At 42.7% G+C, this 19501-nt stretch overlaps 1 protein-coding gene across 1 annotated transcript in view; it reads left to right on the top strand.

Annotated features, from left to right (window-relative positions):
* The first annotated feature begins 573 nt into the window (after window positions 1–573).
* The window catches only part of nfatc2a (nuclear factor of activated T cells 2a), a 174322-nt gene continuing 155394 nt past the window's right edge, over window positions 574–19501 (top strand). The window contains exon 1 of the mRNA XM_041204464.1: window positions 574–815. Coding sequence (XP_041060398.1) covers window positions 755–815 — 61 coding nt within the window. The 5' untranslated portion in view covers window positions 574–754. The remainder of the gene's footprint in view (window positions 816–19501) is intronic.

Raw genomic sequence — 19501 nt, 5'->3', positions numbered from 1 at the left:
ATCGCCTCATTATTCCTGTCACTTTTCCCAATTATCTCCAAGGCGCCAAAATCTTTTTCAAAACTACAGACGGAATTCTGAAGGTGGCCTCAGAGATGATTTAGATGAGGTTACAATAATATGAAAAAAAAACTAAAGTAAAATTGGAGGGGGGCGGGGAGGGCGACGCTGATATATGAAGAATTCAAAAAAATAAACTTGGTTTGATAGACAGAGGGTGATTTTTTCAACATTCCCATAGGGATCTAGAGCCTGTAAAAATGTATCTGACTGTTCTTTTTAAAAGGCTAATTTCTTTGTCCTTCAGATTTGAGAAGTACATTTGACAATGAAGCACTTGTATTTCTGAATAAGAAACCCACAAAAAAATTCTTTGGCATTTATCTGTGGCGACGTAATGGATTCCAGAGTTACGAGTTTGCAGGAAACCCCTTAGTTCAGGCTCGGGATGGATGCCAAGGTGGTCAAGGCAACGGACTAAACAGGAGGAAACATAAAGGGAATCCCGTTATTTTACTGGAGCGAAACTATAAACACTCTGATCCTTGGGAAGGAAGTGGCGTTTTCCCTCTGTAGTGAGTAAGCTCTGGGACAGAAGAAAGTCAGTGCAGCGCATGGAAAGCTCGGACCCGGACTGCAGAGTCGGATTGCTCCTGTCTTGCCTTTCCCAGAAAAGAGAATCTTTTATTCGCAACCTTGCGATGTGCACTGAAACTCCAGTCTGAGATACTGATGTTAACTGTTCTGCCTGCAAATGTTCAGGGGAGCAGCCTGCAGAGTGGTGCCCTATCACACCATGAGGTCTATGGATCAAGGTATGGGATTTACTTCTGGAATTAAGTTTATTTATTTTTTGTTCCTAACCCTTTGAAGTGAAGAGCTAATCTGGAAAGCGATTTCAGAACTGAATTGTGGTCATGACATTAATGGGAAAAGTTCAGGGGGCTTGAATAACATGTATCCTCTTGCTTTGAATGGTGATGATATTCTCAACAGGGCAATATTAGAATTTAGAATGCATGAATCTGCTATAAAATTGAAGGCACCGAGATTGGAAATGAATACAAATATTTTGCATCTTTTGTTTTTACTCCTTTGCCACTAAACTATGTAAAGTATAACGGAGAGAATTCTCGCTAATATTTTAGTAATTGTCACTTTAATGATGCATCTGTACATTTTTGGAAACATCTGTAAGGAGTTCCAGATGTGCAACCTCCCCCAGCGGTGCTGACGCGAGGCTGCTGGCTGCAGACGGCTCCTCTTGAAAAGAGACGGCACGAAAGAAAGCTTAAAAAAAGGCAGCTTTTGTGAAATTGAGTAAATAAATAGAAAATGTACAACAACATCGCAAAGAAAACACATGGGTGTCCGTAACAAATAGTGCTAGCCGTTTCCATGACTCCGCGGTTTCTACATTGGTGAGTCAGGAGCAAAGTATCCACGCGCAGTTTCCAGTGTTTTTTTTAGATGTATTTTTGGATTATTTCTATTTGTGATAGAATTCTATGTGGATCGGTTAGTAAAACAGCATCACATCGCTCCCCAGTGATACTGCAGCTCCGCAGTCTGTACACATTCACTTCTCCAACCTTACTAAGCATCGCTGCCGGCAACGTGGTGGGTGGTGGTTGTCATAACTTTTTGCCTCATCCAATCCGAACCCCTTGTGGCTTCACTCCCTCATTCCCCGGCTCTCTGTCTTACCATCTCCAACTCTAACCCACACATACTCTCCGACTCTCTTCCTCTGTCTCTCTGACTGACCCCGCGCACTATTTGACTCCCCCGTCTCTCTCTGTCTCCCTCACTGACTCCTCCTCTCTATCACTGACTCTGAGACCCACACATTCTCTGAACCACACGTGCACTCTTAGTTTATTTTTCTGTCTCTGACCTCCATCCAGTCTTTCTCAGTGACTTTCACACACACACACTCGCTCTCACACTGACTCCCACACCTTCTCACTGCCTCTCTCTCATCTGATTCTCACACTTTCTCTGATTCTGTCCCTCACTAACTCTAACACTTTCCCTCTCTCACTTTGACTCACTTTTTCAGCCTCTGTCACTCACTCTTAACTTTCACATAGCCTCTTTGTCTGTCTCTAGCAACCTGGCTCTGACTTACAAAACTCTGACTCAGTCTCTCTCAATGACTCCCAGACACACTTGTCTCTCAGTCTCTCTCTGGCTCCCCTGACATTTTTTGACAGCTTTGATAATCTTTGGCCACCATCCCACCCCCCACCCAACCCCAACCACCCAACTACAGTGTAACTCTTTGCATTCTGTTACCATTCCCTCTCTGGCATGTTGCAGCTTCTTTGTCACCTTTAAAGTGCACAACCCTTTTCAATATCTGTGTGTTCATTAAAGGACTTAAGTCACATTTTGAAAAAAAAAATCATTTTTTGTGACATATAAAAGTCCAAGAAGCTCTTTTAATAATAGGTTAATTGATTGTTTCAACCTTGGTCACATATTGTTTGGAATAGGAGAGCTGTTGAAAGAAAGGGGGTTTTATGTGCTGTAATAAAATAAAAGCAAAAAACTGCAGATGCTGGAAATCCAAAACAAAAATAAAAATACCTGGAAAAACTCAGCAGGTCTGGCAGCATCTGCAGAGAGGAATACAGTTAACGTTTTGAGTCTGTATGACTCAAACAGAACTAAGTAAAAATAGAAAAGAGGTGAAATATAAGCTGGTTTAAGGGGGGGGGGGGGGACATGTAGAGCTGGATAGAGGGCCAGTGATAGGTGGAGATAGCCAAAAGATGTCATAGACAAAAGGACAAAGAGGTGTTGAAGGTGGTGATATTATCTAAGGAATGTGCTAATTAAGGGTAGAAAGCAGGACAAGCAAGGTACAGATAGCCCTGGTGGGAATCGGGTGGGGTGGGGTGAAGGGGAGGGATCAAAATATGCTAAAAGGTAGAGATAAAACAATGGATGGAAATACATTTAAAAATAATGGAAATAGGTGGGAGAAGAAAAATCTATATAAATTATTGAAAAAAAAAGGGGGGAACGGAATGGGGGTGCGAATGGAGGAGGGAGTTCATGATCTAAAATTGTTGAACTCAATATTCAGTCCAGAAGGCTGTAAAGTGCCTACTCGGAAGATGAGGTGCTGTTCCTCCAGTTTGCATTGAGCTTCACTGGAACAATGCAGCAGCCCAAGGACGGACATGTGGGCATGAGAGCAGGCTGGAGTGTTGAAATGGCAAGCGACAGGGAGGTCTGGGTAATGCTTGCGGACAGACCGAAGGTGTTCTGCAAAGCGGTCACCCAGTCTGCATTTGGTCTCTCCAATGTAGAGGAAACCGCATTGGGAGCAACAAATGCAGTAGACTAAATTGAGGTGTGATTTTTTAAAAATTCATTCACAGGATGTGGACTTTGCTGGCTGGGCCAGCATTTATTGCCCATCCCTAATTGCCCTTGAGAAGCTGGTGGTGAGCTTCCTTCTTGAACTGCTGCAGTCCATGTGGTGTAGGTACACCTACAGTGCTGTTAGGAAGGGAATTCCAGGATTTTGACCCACACAAACAGCTTTGTAGCAGTTTTGCACCACTGTAGCTCTGCTGGAAGCATTGGCATATCTGTATTCTCTTTTATTATGACCTGTTTGCATTGCCTTGTGTTATATGGCACTTAATGGTTTCCAGTATAGGTGAATGTGTGTGTGTGTGTGTGTATGTGTATATTAGAGTGTGAACGCATTAATTTTCTGAAAAATTGTTTGGGCAGGAGCTCAAAAAGTATCAGTGGTAAATGCGTTTTTTGTTCCTCCCATCACCTCTTCTAGCTTAGGTCTGCAGTACCTTGGCCAAATGATTATTCTTGTGTAATTCTAGGCAGTGAATGTTGGCAAAGTATTCAACGGTGGGGGCCATCACACTCGAGCCTGACCTTGCATCCATACCATATTCAGATACACAGGCCGGATTTTTTCTATATCTCAGATGACACTACCAGCAGAAGTGTGATGGTGCACGACTTTTTCTTCCTGTGTGACCCTCCACTGACCCTGGTAAACATTGTTAAGGCAGGCTCATTTAAGTGTTTTAAGCAAGCTTCTGGTTTAAAGAGCCATACCACATCTTGAAAGTTCTCTATCCAGCTGTCTCCATCGAAATTTACAGCTGAAGTGGGGTGGTTCATCTCCTGATTTTCTCTTTCATGTGTCTCCTGCATTATATTAAAGTAACTGCCTGGTTTTCTGTGTTCAGCCTTACTAAAACAGTAATGATGGAGGGTGCAATCACATTCCATCATTACAAACTTATTAAAACATGATACCCATATTTGTATATCAGAAATAATGCTGGAAGGTTGTTAAGATAACAGGAATGAGTGGGGATTTAGTGGTACAGCGCCCTTGCATGTTCCATTACAGCCAGAAAACTGGCACCATAAACGAGGAAGTTCCAATCTCGACACTTTTTTAGCGGGAATCATTGGAAAGGGAAACCCGGCTAAGTTTAACTCTTCCCTGCCCTGGAGTTTTACACCAATTCTTGCTCTTCCTCCCACCCCTCCACCCTGGTTGGGTTAGTTAACTCAGAACAGACCAGACTGATGGTGGAGGTTTTCTGTTTAGAGAAAAAACGCAGTAGCACCAGAAGTCTACAAGAACACAGTGTCACGGATTGGTAATGAAGAAGTGGGATTCCTGTTCTGCTCAGTTCCCAACCTGAGCCACTGAGAGGGGCCCAGTGAAAATTGTAGCATCTCCCAGCGAGGGAAAATCTGCGTGAAGTCACCTCTGGATATTTCATATTGACTCCCGGTTGCTGACCTCAGGAGCTGTGACTTGACAACAGGATGTGTGTGTCCAACAGGATGTGTATGCCCTCGGTCCCAAATGCAGCGGCCAAGGGTGAAAGAGAAGGAATAAAATGACAAAAGCAAAGCAGAAAATTGTCGAATAAAGTAGTTTAGTTTAAAAACAATCTATTTTATAAAACTCTAGACCTAAGAAGCAATGACGCCCTCATGAAGAGTTTTCAAATGGCTTTATGCATCTCGTTGTTTCTAATCAAACAGACAAAGTCGGGCTGCAAAACACACCCCATGATATTTACATGCACGACAGTACAGGTGTCTCTCACTGCACACTACCAGTAGTCTGATGTGATTTCAGGTTATTACAATGAGTTGTAACCTATTGCAAGGATCTCACTGCACTTCTCTTTAGCAGATTTCACATCCTCTATGAACCAGAAACTGCAGCCTTGTGGTTTTCTATCCCTGCAGAGACATTGTACACATTAGAACTCCCCTGAGCCTTGAATGCTAGTACTTCCTGCACTTTAATTCTCTCAAGCACTCCAGTCTCTTCTATTGTTTGTAGCACATTCTGACACTCAATTTGAATTCTGTTTCACCCAGGGCTATCCTGATTTTCCCACTTTCATGGTTGGAGGTTTCTATCTGCTGTCAGTCTCCAGGGCATAGCCTTAAATGCCCCTTTTGTCTTTGAAATTCATGGACTCCACCTTAAATTTAAGGTAGATATAAAATAATGTGCTTTATTGATAATTATTCTCCATTGGCAATATCACTTCAGATTGAAAGACTGTACATACAAACATACATACAAGCAAGGAGCAGGAGTAGGCCATTTGGCCCCTTGGGCCTGCTCTGCCATTTGATAAGATCATGACTGATCTGATTGTGGTCTCAACTCCACTTTCCTGTCTATCCTCTTTGACTCCCTTGTCAGTCAAGAACCTATGTAACTCAGCTTTAAAAACATTCAATGACCCTGCCACCAACAGTCTTTGGGAAACAGAATTCCACGGATCAATGAGGGAAAAAACTACTTTTAATTGTTCATGGGATGTGGGCATCACTGGCCAGGCCAGCATTTATTACCCATCCCTAGTTGCCCCCTAGTTCAGAGGGCATTTAAGAGTCAACCACAGTGCTGTGGGTCTGGAGTCACATGTAGGCCAGACAAGGATGGCAGATTTCCTTTCCTAAAGGACATTAGTGAACCAGATGAGTTTTTCGACAATGGCTTCATGGTCACCATTAGACTTTTAATTCAAGACCCTTTTTGTTATTGAATTCAAATTCCACCATCTGTCATGGCAGGATTTGCGCCTGGGGCCCTAGGATTGCGAGTCCAGTGACAATACCACTACACAGTCACCTCTGTCTTAAATGGAAGACCCTCTTATTTTTAAACTGTGTTCCCCCATCCTAGTCTCTTCCACAAGGAGAAACATACTTTCCTAATTCACCTCAGGATCTTTTCTGTTTCAATAAGATTCTTATTCTTCTAAACTCCAATAGCCTTATCTGTAGAATCATACAGCAAAGAAGGAGGCCGTTTGGCTCATTGTTCCTCTCCCAGCCTTTTTCCCAATGGCCCTACAATTGTTACTTTTACACATACAAATGTAACTCCCTTTACAATGTTACAGTTGAATCTGCTTCCACTACCTTTTAGGCAATGCATTCCAAATCATCATAACTTACTGTGTAAAACGTTTTCCTCATCTCCTCTTGGTTCTTTTGCCAATTATCTTAAATCTGTTTCACCTACTGAGAATATGTTTTGTACATATTACAATGTATTTGTTGGGATGTCGGTTATATAATAAACTCATAGTATTCTGCTACACACTTCCCATTGAAATGTTGAAAGGTTCAATCCTTACACCAGACCATTCTGAGCTTTGGGGTCCAAATCTGTAATTGAGGTTCAGGATGTTTACAGAGTTTGTATATATCAAGGATCCCATAGGATTTACAACAGCCATTTTACATGTGTAAATAAAGTCCAAATAAAGATATGCGCGTCTTTTTAAACAACATATCTCAAAGCAAAATGATTAAAGCTGCAGTTCCCACTTGTTATATTTAAGTCTATTACTGCATCACTTAGAAGAAAAAGTTTAACAAAAAATACTCTTTACTGATTGTGGATGAGATTTAAATCTGTTAGAACTCTAACCTTTTCCAGTTCTGACAAAAGGGGCAGAAGTTTCTGCTCCTGCCAATGTCAGGAATTATGTTAGGTGAGGGCACTGAATCTGGCGTGATGGAAAAAGTCTGGAATTTTGTTGTCTGACTTTGCAAGGTTAAAGGAGGGTCGAGTTTCCCACTGATCTGTGCCAGGAACCAATTTGCACTTATTTGCATCTCATGAATGCTCATTAAAAGGCCAACTCTCTGGAATTACTTTCCTCCCTCCAAGTTAAGCGGCCCACCGGTGTATAATTATACAGCCGGGAAACAGACCATTCTATAGCTGGCGAGCTTCACTTCATCAATTACTTCAAGGCACATAGATGCTGCTTTCGCCTACCTTTAAGAGCATTGCTGCGAGATTTCAGGTGCCTGTATCAGAAGCTGCACCAAGGCTGGCCACAGGGGAGGCAATACCAGCAGGGATGGGGGAGATGGCAGCAGGGCTGGCAGGGAGGTGGCACGAAAGAGGAAGACAGAGGCAGGACTATGGGGTGGTTAAGGAACAGAATGTAGTAGTGAAAGGCTGTCCTGGGGCAAGAATGATAAGACTGTCCAAGAAGGAGCCAGCGATTGTCCTGGGGCTGAGGCTACACTTGTCAGGGGCATGTTGAAGAGACTGTCCTGGGGCTGTTAGAGGACTCTGCATGGCATGACTGGGTTGGTCCTGGGCAGGGGAAGGCCTGCCTGGGCAGTGATGGTCGTGCACAGTATGATGTGTGGGGCATGGTCAGTCACTTAAGGAAATTGGTCCTGGGGATTTTAGATACTGTGAGGCAGAGGGCACAGTTGAGGTTGGGGGAGCTATCTGCATCTTGTAGGTCGATACCTGAAAATTCATGGGGTGGGTAACGAATGATCGGATTAGGGGTGGGGGGGGTGCTGTGGTCCCAGAAAATCAGGGTGAATGTGGCCTCGAGAAAGGGAGGGTTCTGGTTGACAAAGGGTTATGGGGGCATCAAAGAAAGTATCAACATGGATAACGATGAGTTCAAGGGTAACAGGGATAGTGATAGGAGGAAAGGGAATTAGGTGATAGCGGGAGGTTGGAAGCTGGTCTCCCAGATGAAGTTCAGCAGCACCATTTTCAAGTTCACCTTACAATGAAGGAGTTTGAAAAACAAGCTAGAAAAAAAAATTGATTGGGGAGGAGTCTCAGGGTGTGCGGGAGGAGTTCAACAGAGCAAATCTTGGCTGATCGAAGGGGCAGCTGATAACTGTCTTGCTCAAACCTTGGGGAGCATGGCTCAGCTGAGTGCTGGACTCAAGGGTCTAACACACAGTGAATGAGCTTGGTTCCTTTACTAATTGTGTACATTCAGGTGAGAATCCATTACATTTAGGTGCTGAGATGCACAGGGTCATAATTGGCATCTGATCCTTACAGAGGCAGGTCAGAATGGATGCAGGGTCAAAAAATCAATGGCCACGTCTGCTGCATAGAGGCAGCATGGGCCCTACAAACCTCCATTTTCCCAGTGCACTGGTCACGGCATTCAAGGCACCATAGTTGCAATCAGTCCATAAGTGCAAGGACTGGGTATCCATAATTGTTGTAAAGACCACTATAGAACAATCAAGACAAGGCTGACTGTGACTCCTAAGACTTGTGTCTTTTGACGTGAATTAAGACTCTTGTTGTGAATGCGTAGTCAGGTCTGAGGGGAAAGATCAGCCACCTGTCATCCTCCAGGATAATATCATCCTGCAAGGGTTGGCCTTGGTAAGCGATGTGCAGACTGAGGGAAAGTCAAGGGATGGAGAATGCATATTTGCCTTGTATATAGAGGGAGAACATTCAACGGGAACTCCCATTGATTGCTCAATTGTATCCATTCACAGAAACAAGGAGGAGGTGCAGAATGCAGACTGCAGGCAACACTGCCTTCTTGATAGCTTTAATTAGATTGAGGAGAAGAAGGGCCCATTACTGGCACAGCTCAGGGAAGACCATCACCCTGAGAAACAAGGGCTAGCAGGGCCCCAGGAAGACCCAGCTGCTGATGAAGAGGGGCCAAATCCACAAAGACATTTGGTGCAACCAAGGGTTTATGGAAGATGCAGCTCATACATGGAGATAAGTGAAAGACAGTGCTGCATATTCCTTTGCTTGTCTGGGGATGTGGTAGCTCAAATTCGCCACATTTCCATGAGGAACTCAGGCCACACGGACTTGGAGGGCATCCATTGCTGGTTGCTCTGAAGGTTTCGCTGCACTGAACTTCTTTGCCCGTGGATTCTTCCAGGGGACCTTTGCGGAATTTCACAATCGGCGATGCACAAATGTATAAGGGAGGTGACTGATGCCTTTTCAGTAAAGCTCAGCAGTACATGTAGTTCCACATGGTTGAAGCAAGCCAGGCTGCCAGAGCTGTGGGATTCACTGCAATCTCTGGCTTCCTGCAAGTGCAGGGCAACATCAACTGCACACGTGTGACCTTGAGAGCTTTCTGGCAACAGCCTGTGAGATTCATTAATAGTAAAGGATTTCACTCTCTGAAGATCCAGCTAATTTGTCATCACCGAAAGCTGATCCAACATGTTTGTGCCAGCTATCCAGGGAGCTCACACGACTCATACATTTTGAGTCACTCCCAGGTGCCAAAGATATTTGAGGGAGATTGGCGCGCAGAGGGTTGGCTCCATGGTAATAAGGAGTATCCCCCCTGAAGACATGGCTAATGCTGCATGTTTGTCGCCCACACTGTGCAATTGAGGAGAGAAACAATGCTGCATATTCAGCCACAAAGTCCTTAACAGAGCAGACTATTACTCTCTTAAAGATGCATTTCAGATGTTTGGACTGGTTAGGCAGGGCTCTCCAATATTCACCACAGACAGTGTCATGCACATCATTGTTCGCTGCACCCTGCACAACCTCGCGCTGCAAAGGGGGGATATTTTGTCTCAAGGAGACATGGAGGAGCTATATGTCTGCTTGGATGAAGAGGGTGTTAAAGGGAATGAATCTGGAAGAGGGCGAGGACTCAGCCGAACCCCATGATGCTATTGCATGGGCACAATGTGGAAGATCTTTCCGTGAGAACCTCGCGATTCCAGAAAGAATAAGGTGAAGACACATTTTGATGAATGCAGTTCTCTTCATGCTTTGATGCAGGTGATAGGACAACACCTTCATTGTCATCTTCAACATGTCACAAAAGATTCATCAATCTCTCAATGATCCAGGAGGAGGCATAAATCACCTTCAACCCTAACAATGGGGCCATCCCTTGAAGGTGCAGTAGCCTAGGGACTGTGTCGCTGCTGTGGGATGTGCTTAGCACTCCACATGCGCACATTCTTGAGCAATGACACACAATGCAGTCTTTTCAACCATGGCACCAACAAGCCAATGGCCTTGGCATTCTTCAAGAGGCTGAAATGCTATTGCACATATAGATGCACTCATGCCAGTGTGACAGAAGCTTAGTAAGGTGGCTGTAAGAGGAAAAAAACATTAATCACTGGTTAACACTTGACCATCTCAAGATGGAGCCACATCCAGACAGCAACATCTCTCCAAACACCAGCTCATGTGCTTGATTAATGCAGAGGCTGCATCTTGATATTGAGCCCCAAGATGCCATCGGACATCAGAATGCAGTGATCTGTCACAAGACAGCATGGACACAAAGCTAAGAGTCAAGTTAGCATTGTCCTCACAGAACGTAGTTCAGCAGGACTATCGTGTGTTTATTGCCAAACACTCATTACCCTACATTCATCAGAAGCATGCCAAGTTTACATCCTGCATTGCTTTGACATTTGGGAGAGGTGTGGCCCAGTCAGTTTTGAAACAGTAGTCAATGATAAATGATTCCCTTCATTAATACTGCTGAGCACTCAGGAAATGTGCTGGAGCATCGCTTTCATACCATTAAAATCCGCGACATTATCCATCTCACAAAGGCCAATCCTCTCCATAAGTCAATGAGTGTACAGTCATGCAATAAATTCCATATCAATTTGCATTCTGTGACTTCACAGAGGGATTCTGTGAAGCAACACTAAGCAGCCATTCAGGAACAAAGTAAGATCCTCACAGGTAAGTAGATGGCCTTATCAGGATGAACACATACCTCTGACTTCACAAACATTCCTGTCCGGCAGACATTTCAAATGTCACCAAGAGGAACCAACTTCCATCGCTCAGCGTCATGCATGTAGAGCGCAGGAACTAATAAAGGAATAATATTCAGCCTTACAAGTGGAGTCAAAATAACATTGCAGGGAGGCATGAAAGGCTATGGTGTTCGATGATGAATACCACTGAAACCAAAGCCTCATAGTTATACAATAAACGCCATTGCAAAGTGCACTTGGGTAAAAAGACTCCAATATTGGTTGTGACAAATACTTATAACATCCACAAACTACAGACTTCAGTGCAACAGCATCAGGATAATCACTAACCTAGATGAACAATTCTCATGAGGTCACATAATGTCTGCCTGAGATGTAAGGGTTACATGAGTATTGTCCTGCCATCATTTTCATATAGGAAGTGCTTTTGCTCATTTGCTGATGTGGACCTAAAGGCAATTCACTGTGATGAGATTGAGTGAGACTAAATGGAACTGAGGGACAAGATGGGAGATAATTGGTGTTGGGGGGGGTTTCATTTTGTACCCTTAAATGAAGGCGGAGCCTTGCATCACATTGATTAGCCATTCAATACTTGAGACTTGGAGAGTGATGAATGCAAAATATATTTAGAATGGTGAAGGGTACATACAGTGAACAAGCACCCGTGCCACCATTGTGCATTCAAAACGTCGTCATTTTCCTAACTCTACTGCTACGTCTAGGGGCAGCCCCAACACCCACAGCAGAACTGGAGGCAGCCTGCTGACTGCTATGTTCTATTGTCTGAGATGACTTTGGTGGGCGTCCTTTGGAAGCTGGAGGCCTAGATGGCTCCGGCCTGCTAAGGGTCTTTGGGGCAGGTGCACCCTCCTCGGTCTGACCTCCTGGAATTGGTGGGGTCACTGGCCGAGGGGATTTAGAGTGGTGGGTTGCCACTGGAGTGCCCTGGAAGGATACCCCTGAGGCATCTGGCAGACGTTCCTCCTCCCTTTGGGTATCTGAGGGCCTCTCCCTGACCCCTTGAGGAGAAGAGGCACCTGGAGGGAGGTTGAGGTGCCCCCCCTCACTCTTGCCTACCCACTGCTGAAATGCACCCCTGGCTAGAGCAGTGAAATGCAGGTCTAAACACAACTCCAGTAGGAACAGTGCATTCCGCTGGACCTGGGTCTCCAAGGCTGCTGCCACCCTTCCAATGGTAGCTTCAATGTGTTCGCTTGCCAAAGTCACGACAGTAGACAGAACGTGGACAGACTCCTTTGTTCCAGTCTGCTGATGGCCTCTGACAACCCTGCCTGATGTTCCTCTGCCTGTCTCTGCATCTCCGACACTTCTCAGGGCAGATTGCAGAGGCTCAGCATCGGACTCAGACTCTGCAGGGGCCTGGTCTTCAGCAGCCCTCCGAGTGTCAGCGAGCCTGGCTGCCACTGCTTCCACCTGCTGTGGACATCTGTCTGTGAGGTGACCACCAGGTTGTGATGCCACACCTACTGTAGAATGAGGACCCGCCAAGATGTGTGTATTTGCACTGGCGGCGGGTGCAGATAAACGCAGTGACTGGTCTTCATCTGATGGCGCCTCTGCATTGTCATCTGAGGTGCTCTGGGGTCTGGGACTTAGGCACTTCCGGGAACTCTTACTCCACCTTTTCTTGCTGGTGGCTGAAATAGAGAGAAAAGATAATTAATGATTGGCTTGGCAGGCTCCTACATTATAAGTCACTCACAGCCATTGTCCACATGTGGTTGATTGTATATGATGATGAGCCTCACAGGCTTGCTGGGAGAGTCTGATCTTACCTTCTCTGCAGGAACGATCTCTGTCCTCACCAGCCAGCTCTGCAGCGTGCTCTTCATGGGACGAGTGTGCCCACAGCTCTGGGGTACCCCCTGCAGTCTTGGCTCTCTGCCGCTGATTATGGGTGATCTTGACCTGCACAATGACAGGTGGATTGATTGTGAACACTACAGATGAAAGAGCATTTCAGAAGCATGCATGCCTGCTGTGTGTGCTGAGCCCTCCCCAGCAAGGGATTGAAATGCCGTTTGTACAGTATCTTACATAAGGTGGGGATCTTAAAGTGACTGGCAGACAATCAGTGCTGATGTCTCATCTGCTGCTCATGTGTGACATCGCTGTGGACTCGAACCCTTAGACTGCCTGATGCCTTTTGAGAGTGTGAGTTTGCAGTGAGGAGAAGGTTCACTTATCCTAGTGGAGTGCATCTGATGATTAATTTGCTTCCTGCACTGAAGGGTGGTCCTTTTCTGTTGGCACTGGTGATCTCGTCCCAGCGCGGCATGATCTTCTTCTTATCGTGTCCACAGACAGTCTATACATGGCCCAGCCAGAACTAGACACATTTTTGCACCTTGTTGTTGAATTCAGCAAGATCTGCAACAGTGCAGGGTTCCTCTAGCGATGGGCATTGCAGGAGATGTTGCATAGTCTGTGGCTCAGTTCCACATTCACAAGTTGTCGGGCTGGTTGTATATCCCCATTTGCTTCGTGACGCCTTTGAATGACCCACACCAGTCCTAAGTCTGTTAAGGCACTTCCAGGTTGCCCAGTTGCAATTAGCTCCTGGGGGAAGGCTTTCATCCGGTAGAATTTCCATCGCTGGGTGTTGTTCGAGACTGGTGAGCCGGTCTTTCCAAAAGGCGATGCGGGCTTCAGATGGCATGGTCAGGTGAGCGGATCTCCTGCTCCCATCCCTTGGAAAGAGGACCTCCCGCCTTTCCTGGACAGCCTGAAGGAGAATCCCCAGGGAGGTCTGGCTGAACTGTGGTGCTGAGATTTGGTTCTTTTGAGCACAATTGAGAACCAGTATGAAACAACACACCTGGCCTGAAGAGAGTGAATGTCTGTGCAGGTGCCAGTTAAATGCCAGGACCTTTGACTCCATGAGGCAACGGCAGGGCAGGCGACTTCCTGCCCACCCCACCCCAAGATTTGATGAGCTCCTTGCTGATGCATAACTAATGACCTCGAAAGCGGAAAATCGGGCACAAAAACCTACCACGCCACCCAACGGGAATCACGCTGACTTTCCCGCCCGCCACCACACCCAGCCTCCAGAATGGAAAATTCCACTCAAGCTCAAAGCCTAATATGTTAAATCTCTTTCTCTCGCCACAGATACTGCCTGGCCTGTTAATATTTCCAGCATTTCTGTTTTTATTTCAGATTTCCAGCATCTGCAGTGTTTTGCTTTTGTATAAATGTCATTGGTTACCTCTTTCAAATAATCACATTGATTTCCAAGCTGAATATTCTGAAACTTGGTGAACTACCCTTAAAACTATTTCATTGTGTCAATATAAATATTGCTGATAAAAGCCCTGCTGAGTGGGTAGGAGTTTTAAATCTCTCCAGCTTTAAATGCACCACTGTCCTTGGGCTAATAACTGACAACTTTAATGATTTTAACTTTCTCTACACAGACAGATAAATATGACATCTGACACCTTACATCCACTTTTCAATTCTTACTCTAAATAAACGCCAAACAGAGGGACTTAGAAATCAAATCCACTTCATATTTCCCATAAGGATTAGGATATAGGAGCAAGTGTCCAAACACCTTAAAATTATGTAAGGTCATTTTGATTCTTTTTCCCCACCTACTGGATTTCCCTGTCTATTGCTAAAGTATGGTTTGGAACGCAGCTATACCCTGCACTGTTGTTTCATTGAGGTAATGTTAAATCAGTTGTCAACTCAGTCATGTGAGCTAACTTTACTAAACTCCTTTTGAAATTTGCCATTTGCAGATAAATTAATTTCAAGAGGAATTCATAAGAGAACTTTTTCTAAACAAAGTTGCATGTAAAACAAATTTCACTGTTTACAACTTTCTTATTCAAATGGAAAGATTGAATTATCCATTCAGCATGAGGTTCTGATCTTTAGAGGGCTTGGGATAAAGAGGAAAGGGAATTGCTCCAATAATCAGTTTATTCAGTAAATCTGTTCGCAATTGGATGAAAAAAGCACATGGAATTTAAATGTGTATTACAAAGCTAGGAATTTAATTCACTAATCTCCAATCATTATGAGGCTTCCAAATTGGGCAAATCGCAAGTAATTGGAATGAGTTCTTCCTACTATTTTAAAGGTACCAGCAGTTTATCGTCTTGTATACTAATATGATATATGGTAATTTCTAGGCTATAATTGCTTTATGATCTGGTTGGGTCCATTATTCTCATGTCATAATTTGGAAATTGCCCAATTTGAAAAGGTTGTAAACTGATCTATAATCTATGTTGTACTCCAGTTTGCAATGATAAACCTGTCATGGTATCTCCCTGTGCCTATGATGTTAATTTGTTGTTCTGCTATATAAAAAGAATGTTTCAATTGCTGCCGTTTAACGTTGTTTCTTCAGTTAACCTCCAGATCATGTTTTAATAATGGAATGAACAGTAGAGAGAAAACATAGGAATTATTTCAGAATTCAAAGAGAGAGTTTTGCTGTTTCTTTATCTTTCAAGTTGGGCAGTTGCAAGGCAGTTGTGGTGTGGGGTGTGGAGGCGTTGGGTCCCCAACCCCGATTTGAAAATCTGGCTCCAAGTATCTCTCAGTACTAAATTTCATAGAAATACTAAAGAAACGGAAAATTATGTTAACTGTTTAATATTTATGAAATGTGAGGGACTGGGTGGAACAGTTAGTTATAACATTTGGTTTCTTCTTAGACTTGGCCACTTGATGACAAGTGACCATCCTTCATGTTGGGATGTACTCAAGGTCACTTTAGAGTTGGGGTTGCTTCAAAATAATATACCCAGCAATCGAAGGTGCATACAAATAAGGAAGATCATTTGGCCCATTGTAGCTCATATTAATTTTCAACTGATTCACACATTTTTTATTTCACTGTTTGGATTTCAAGGCTCAGCATCATGACTCTTTCCTGAACTGCTTCCAGGGCTTGAATGTTTCTCTTGTGTCGCAGTAATCACAACTGGACATTGTAGTCAAAGTATGGTCTGACTAATGCATTAAGTAGCTTGAGTCTGACTTCCTCTGACTCATAATCTACTGTTTTGGCAATACAATTTAGCATTTTATTTGCCCGGTTAATGACTATTCCACAATGGGCATATCGGATACCAAACCTACGAAGATCCCTAGATCTCTTTTCAACTTCATCTTTATCTTTTTTGATACTGTTCACCAAAATTGAGTCAGCCTGTATGAGTGACTCAATAATTAAGCCAGTATTCCAGAGCAATGTTCATGAATGACAAAGCTGCTGGCTCATTAATGAGAAGTTGGCTATTGATGGCCAAGCAAGTCAGTGGTCCTGGCTGGACGAGTGGCAAGAAACTTACCAATACTATATATGCTAATAAACTGCAAGGTTTTAATTGGTTGAGCCCTTGCACACACAGGTCTCCTAAGCCTTGCCTCTTGTCAGCCTGTAGTGAAAGTCTTTAGCTGGACTTGGGTATATCAGTTTTATGTTCTTAATAGTGAACAAACAAAAACTCTACCTGTGCGAATTTCTCAACAATATTTTTAGAGACCTGAAAGATTCCTTCTTGTGTTACACTGTGGCTAACCAAGAAATCCTGCAAGATCTGGTTTCAGATCCAAAGTGAAGAAAAATGAAAATTACAATTAAGGGTTCCATCTAATGCAGATGGGATCCTGTAACAGAAAAGTTTTTGTAACTCAATATTGATTGACACTAAAATGAAGTAACACCAAAAAGGGCCACAAAGATAGTTTTCTTTGGGGAATGGAAGTGTCGTACTAGTTCAGGTAAGGAAACTCATGACCCTGAGCAATAGGTGAATTGGGGAAGAGTAGAAGGGGTATTTTTAGGTAGTCAACGTTTTTGCTCATGATCTCATTTGTGCCTCAATTTTTAAAAAAATGTGCTTATCATGATCACAAAAATTGATAGCATTACATGAGGAAATAACCTCCTTACATGAGATTGAACAGAAAAGCAGACAATAGATATTCGGCGGGATTTTCCACATCCGCCCGCTGCCACGATCTTCCAATCTTGCTGCAAGTCAATGGGCTTCTGGCTGGAGCACTGCCTCGCCTGCGAGGGTCCCACCCGTGATGGGGCCAATGACTTCAGTTTTGCAGGTGTAAGGATGGCGAAACTGTAAACATTCACTGACGTTAGTCCATGAAACTGATAGAAAATTCTGGTATTTGCACATGTACAGTTAACATGGAAATGAAGAAGTTGCTGTCAGCGAATCCTTGTTGCTTCACATTGTTCTTTTGAAATCCCTACAGATGGAAATCATCCAGAAATCACTGATTTGACACAAGCCTCCATTTTTTATGCCATTTCTTGCTGTAAAATCTTTTGAAAAAGTTGCACCTTGTAGAATGAGGTGTAACTGAGTTTTTAACAGTGGACTAAGTCATAATTATTACTGAGTAATCTCTCTGGCACTGAAAATAATTTTACGTATGGTATTTGTGTGATTTCATATTTTCCATTACAGAATTCATAGATTTTTAAGAATAAATATATATTTAAAAGTTTGTTTGTAATATATCTACTTATACCTTAATTCCACATGTATGTACCATTCTTTATTTTGCTCTGTGTAAATGATTTGAAAAGTGAACAATGATCAGTGATTTTTACCCCTTTATATGCTGACTGTGAGAATTCTTAAGTGTGATTCGGCGCTTAGCCTGATTGATGACATCATTTATTGTACACAGGGATCTCCTATAGATGGTTCCAGGAGAATTTGTCAGGAAAAGAGATCAAAAGAGATCGCTATAGTTTTGTGGACAGCTTTTTTGAGTTCAGTGGCATGTGTCATCATTTTGCCATTGACCGCAAAATCCCAGTCAACAGTTGGCTATGTAATTTGGCCTAATTATGTCTTTTGTATTTCATATTCTTCTAGCTGTGTAAAGTCCCATATTGGCTGAAAAGGTATTAAAAATGCATGCAATACACAATGCACAAATATTTTGTCAGCAAGGCTAATTTCTAGATAAATTAGAATGATGCAAAATATTTTGCTTCAGGCAAAAAAACCAAGTAAGCTGCATCAAAAATAATTTCCTTAATAATTAAATATTAATTTATCATCTTTGTTCTCATGATACAGTTCTAAAAGTACATTACAGCTGCTAAGATTTACTATCAGATGCGTGTAGTCTGTTGTTTGATGGAAGCCTGCGGTAAGATTATAAAATATTAATTTGTTGACCTGCATATTTTACAGCTTACAAAATAAAATCAGTGTGACATTTTGTCCTATTGCACTGAATATAATTTATTGAAGTCTGTACGTTTTAACAGATCCTAAACAAATATATTTTGAATAAATGAACTTTGATTTATGATAACTTTCTATCAGCTGAAATCTTTAATCTTTTGAAAGCTGTACAGAGATAAACTAAATTTGTTAAAAGAGAATGCATATTATATATGGATCATTTTATATTTAACTTTAAATGTTGTACATTGTTCAAATCAAATACAATGCGCTCTTTAGATAAAAGCAAAATACTGCAGATGCTGGAAATCTGAAACAAAAACAGAAAATGCTGGAAAAACTCAGCAGGTCTAACAGCATCTGTGGAGAGAGAAATAAACAAGAATTAACATTTCGAGTCCGTATGACTTTTCTTCAGAGCTCATCATTCTTTGTTTGAAACTATATATCATTTAGCAATTAGAAGTGATAGTGGCCGGTAGTAATCTGCATTTTGTTTGGCAAACCTACAATAATAGTATCAAAAGCATTATTCATTCAGTGTTGAGAATCATTGTACATGATAACGAGGTACCCTAAATTGACAGATGTTGCTAGCACAGAATTAGACCCAAAACTAATTACCATCCATCATCCCAAATGAACAGTACATATGTTGTAAAAGAGCAGATAGCCTCAAGCTCTCTGAAAGCAGTAATTTAATCTTATGATTCAGAAAAAGATTTAAACCATTTGAACAATGCTGTTGCAAATCATGATGTAAGCAGAAGTATTGAATTAAACTATTCCACAATACCCATTAATTGCTGTGTAGTTAGATTTTTCAGGTGTTCATAATTATGAAATGATAGAATATTAGAATTTTTGATCTTCTTTCTGCATTGGGGGTATATATGCTGTGGAGATTTTTAACTAAAATCCTGAAATTGCAGTGAGATTCTGCCTTGTTGACATCCAACATATCTCTTTAATTTTTACATGGAGCCTTTTACAACTGATGAATTATTTATAGGACACCTTATTGCATTGAAATGCATCTCTGAAAGAGTGCAGTGATGTTTTATGTAGGTAACATGCACCCATTCTGTATCAGCCACCTTCCACAAACAGGAATTAGCTAAACAATCAGGAATTTCAGGAAACCTTGTCATCAGGAATTTCAGGAAACGTTGTCGTCATGTAGAAATCAAATTCGTCTTCTTTGATGAAGACTG

The sequence above is a fragment of the Carcharodon carcharias genome, chromosome 14 (genome assembly GCF_017639515.1).
Source record: "Carcharodon carcharias isolate sCarCar2 chromosome 14, sCarCar2.pri, whole genome shotgun sequence".
NCBI lineage: Eukaryota > Metazoa > Chordata > Chondrichthyes > Lamniformes > Lamnidae > Carcharodon > Carcharodon carcharias.
The sequence above is the reverse complement of the archived record's forward strand: the minus strand, read 5'-3'. Positions and strand labels throughout refer to the sequence as shown.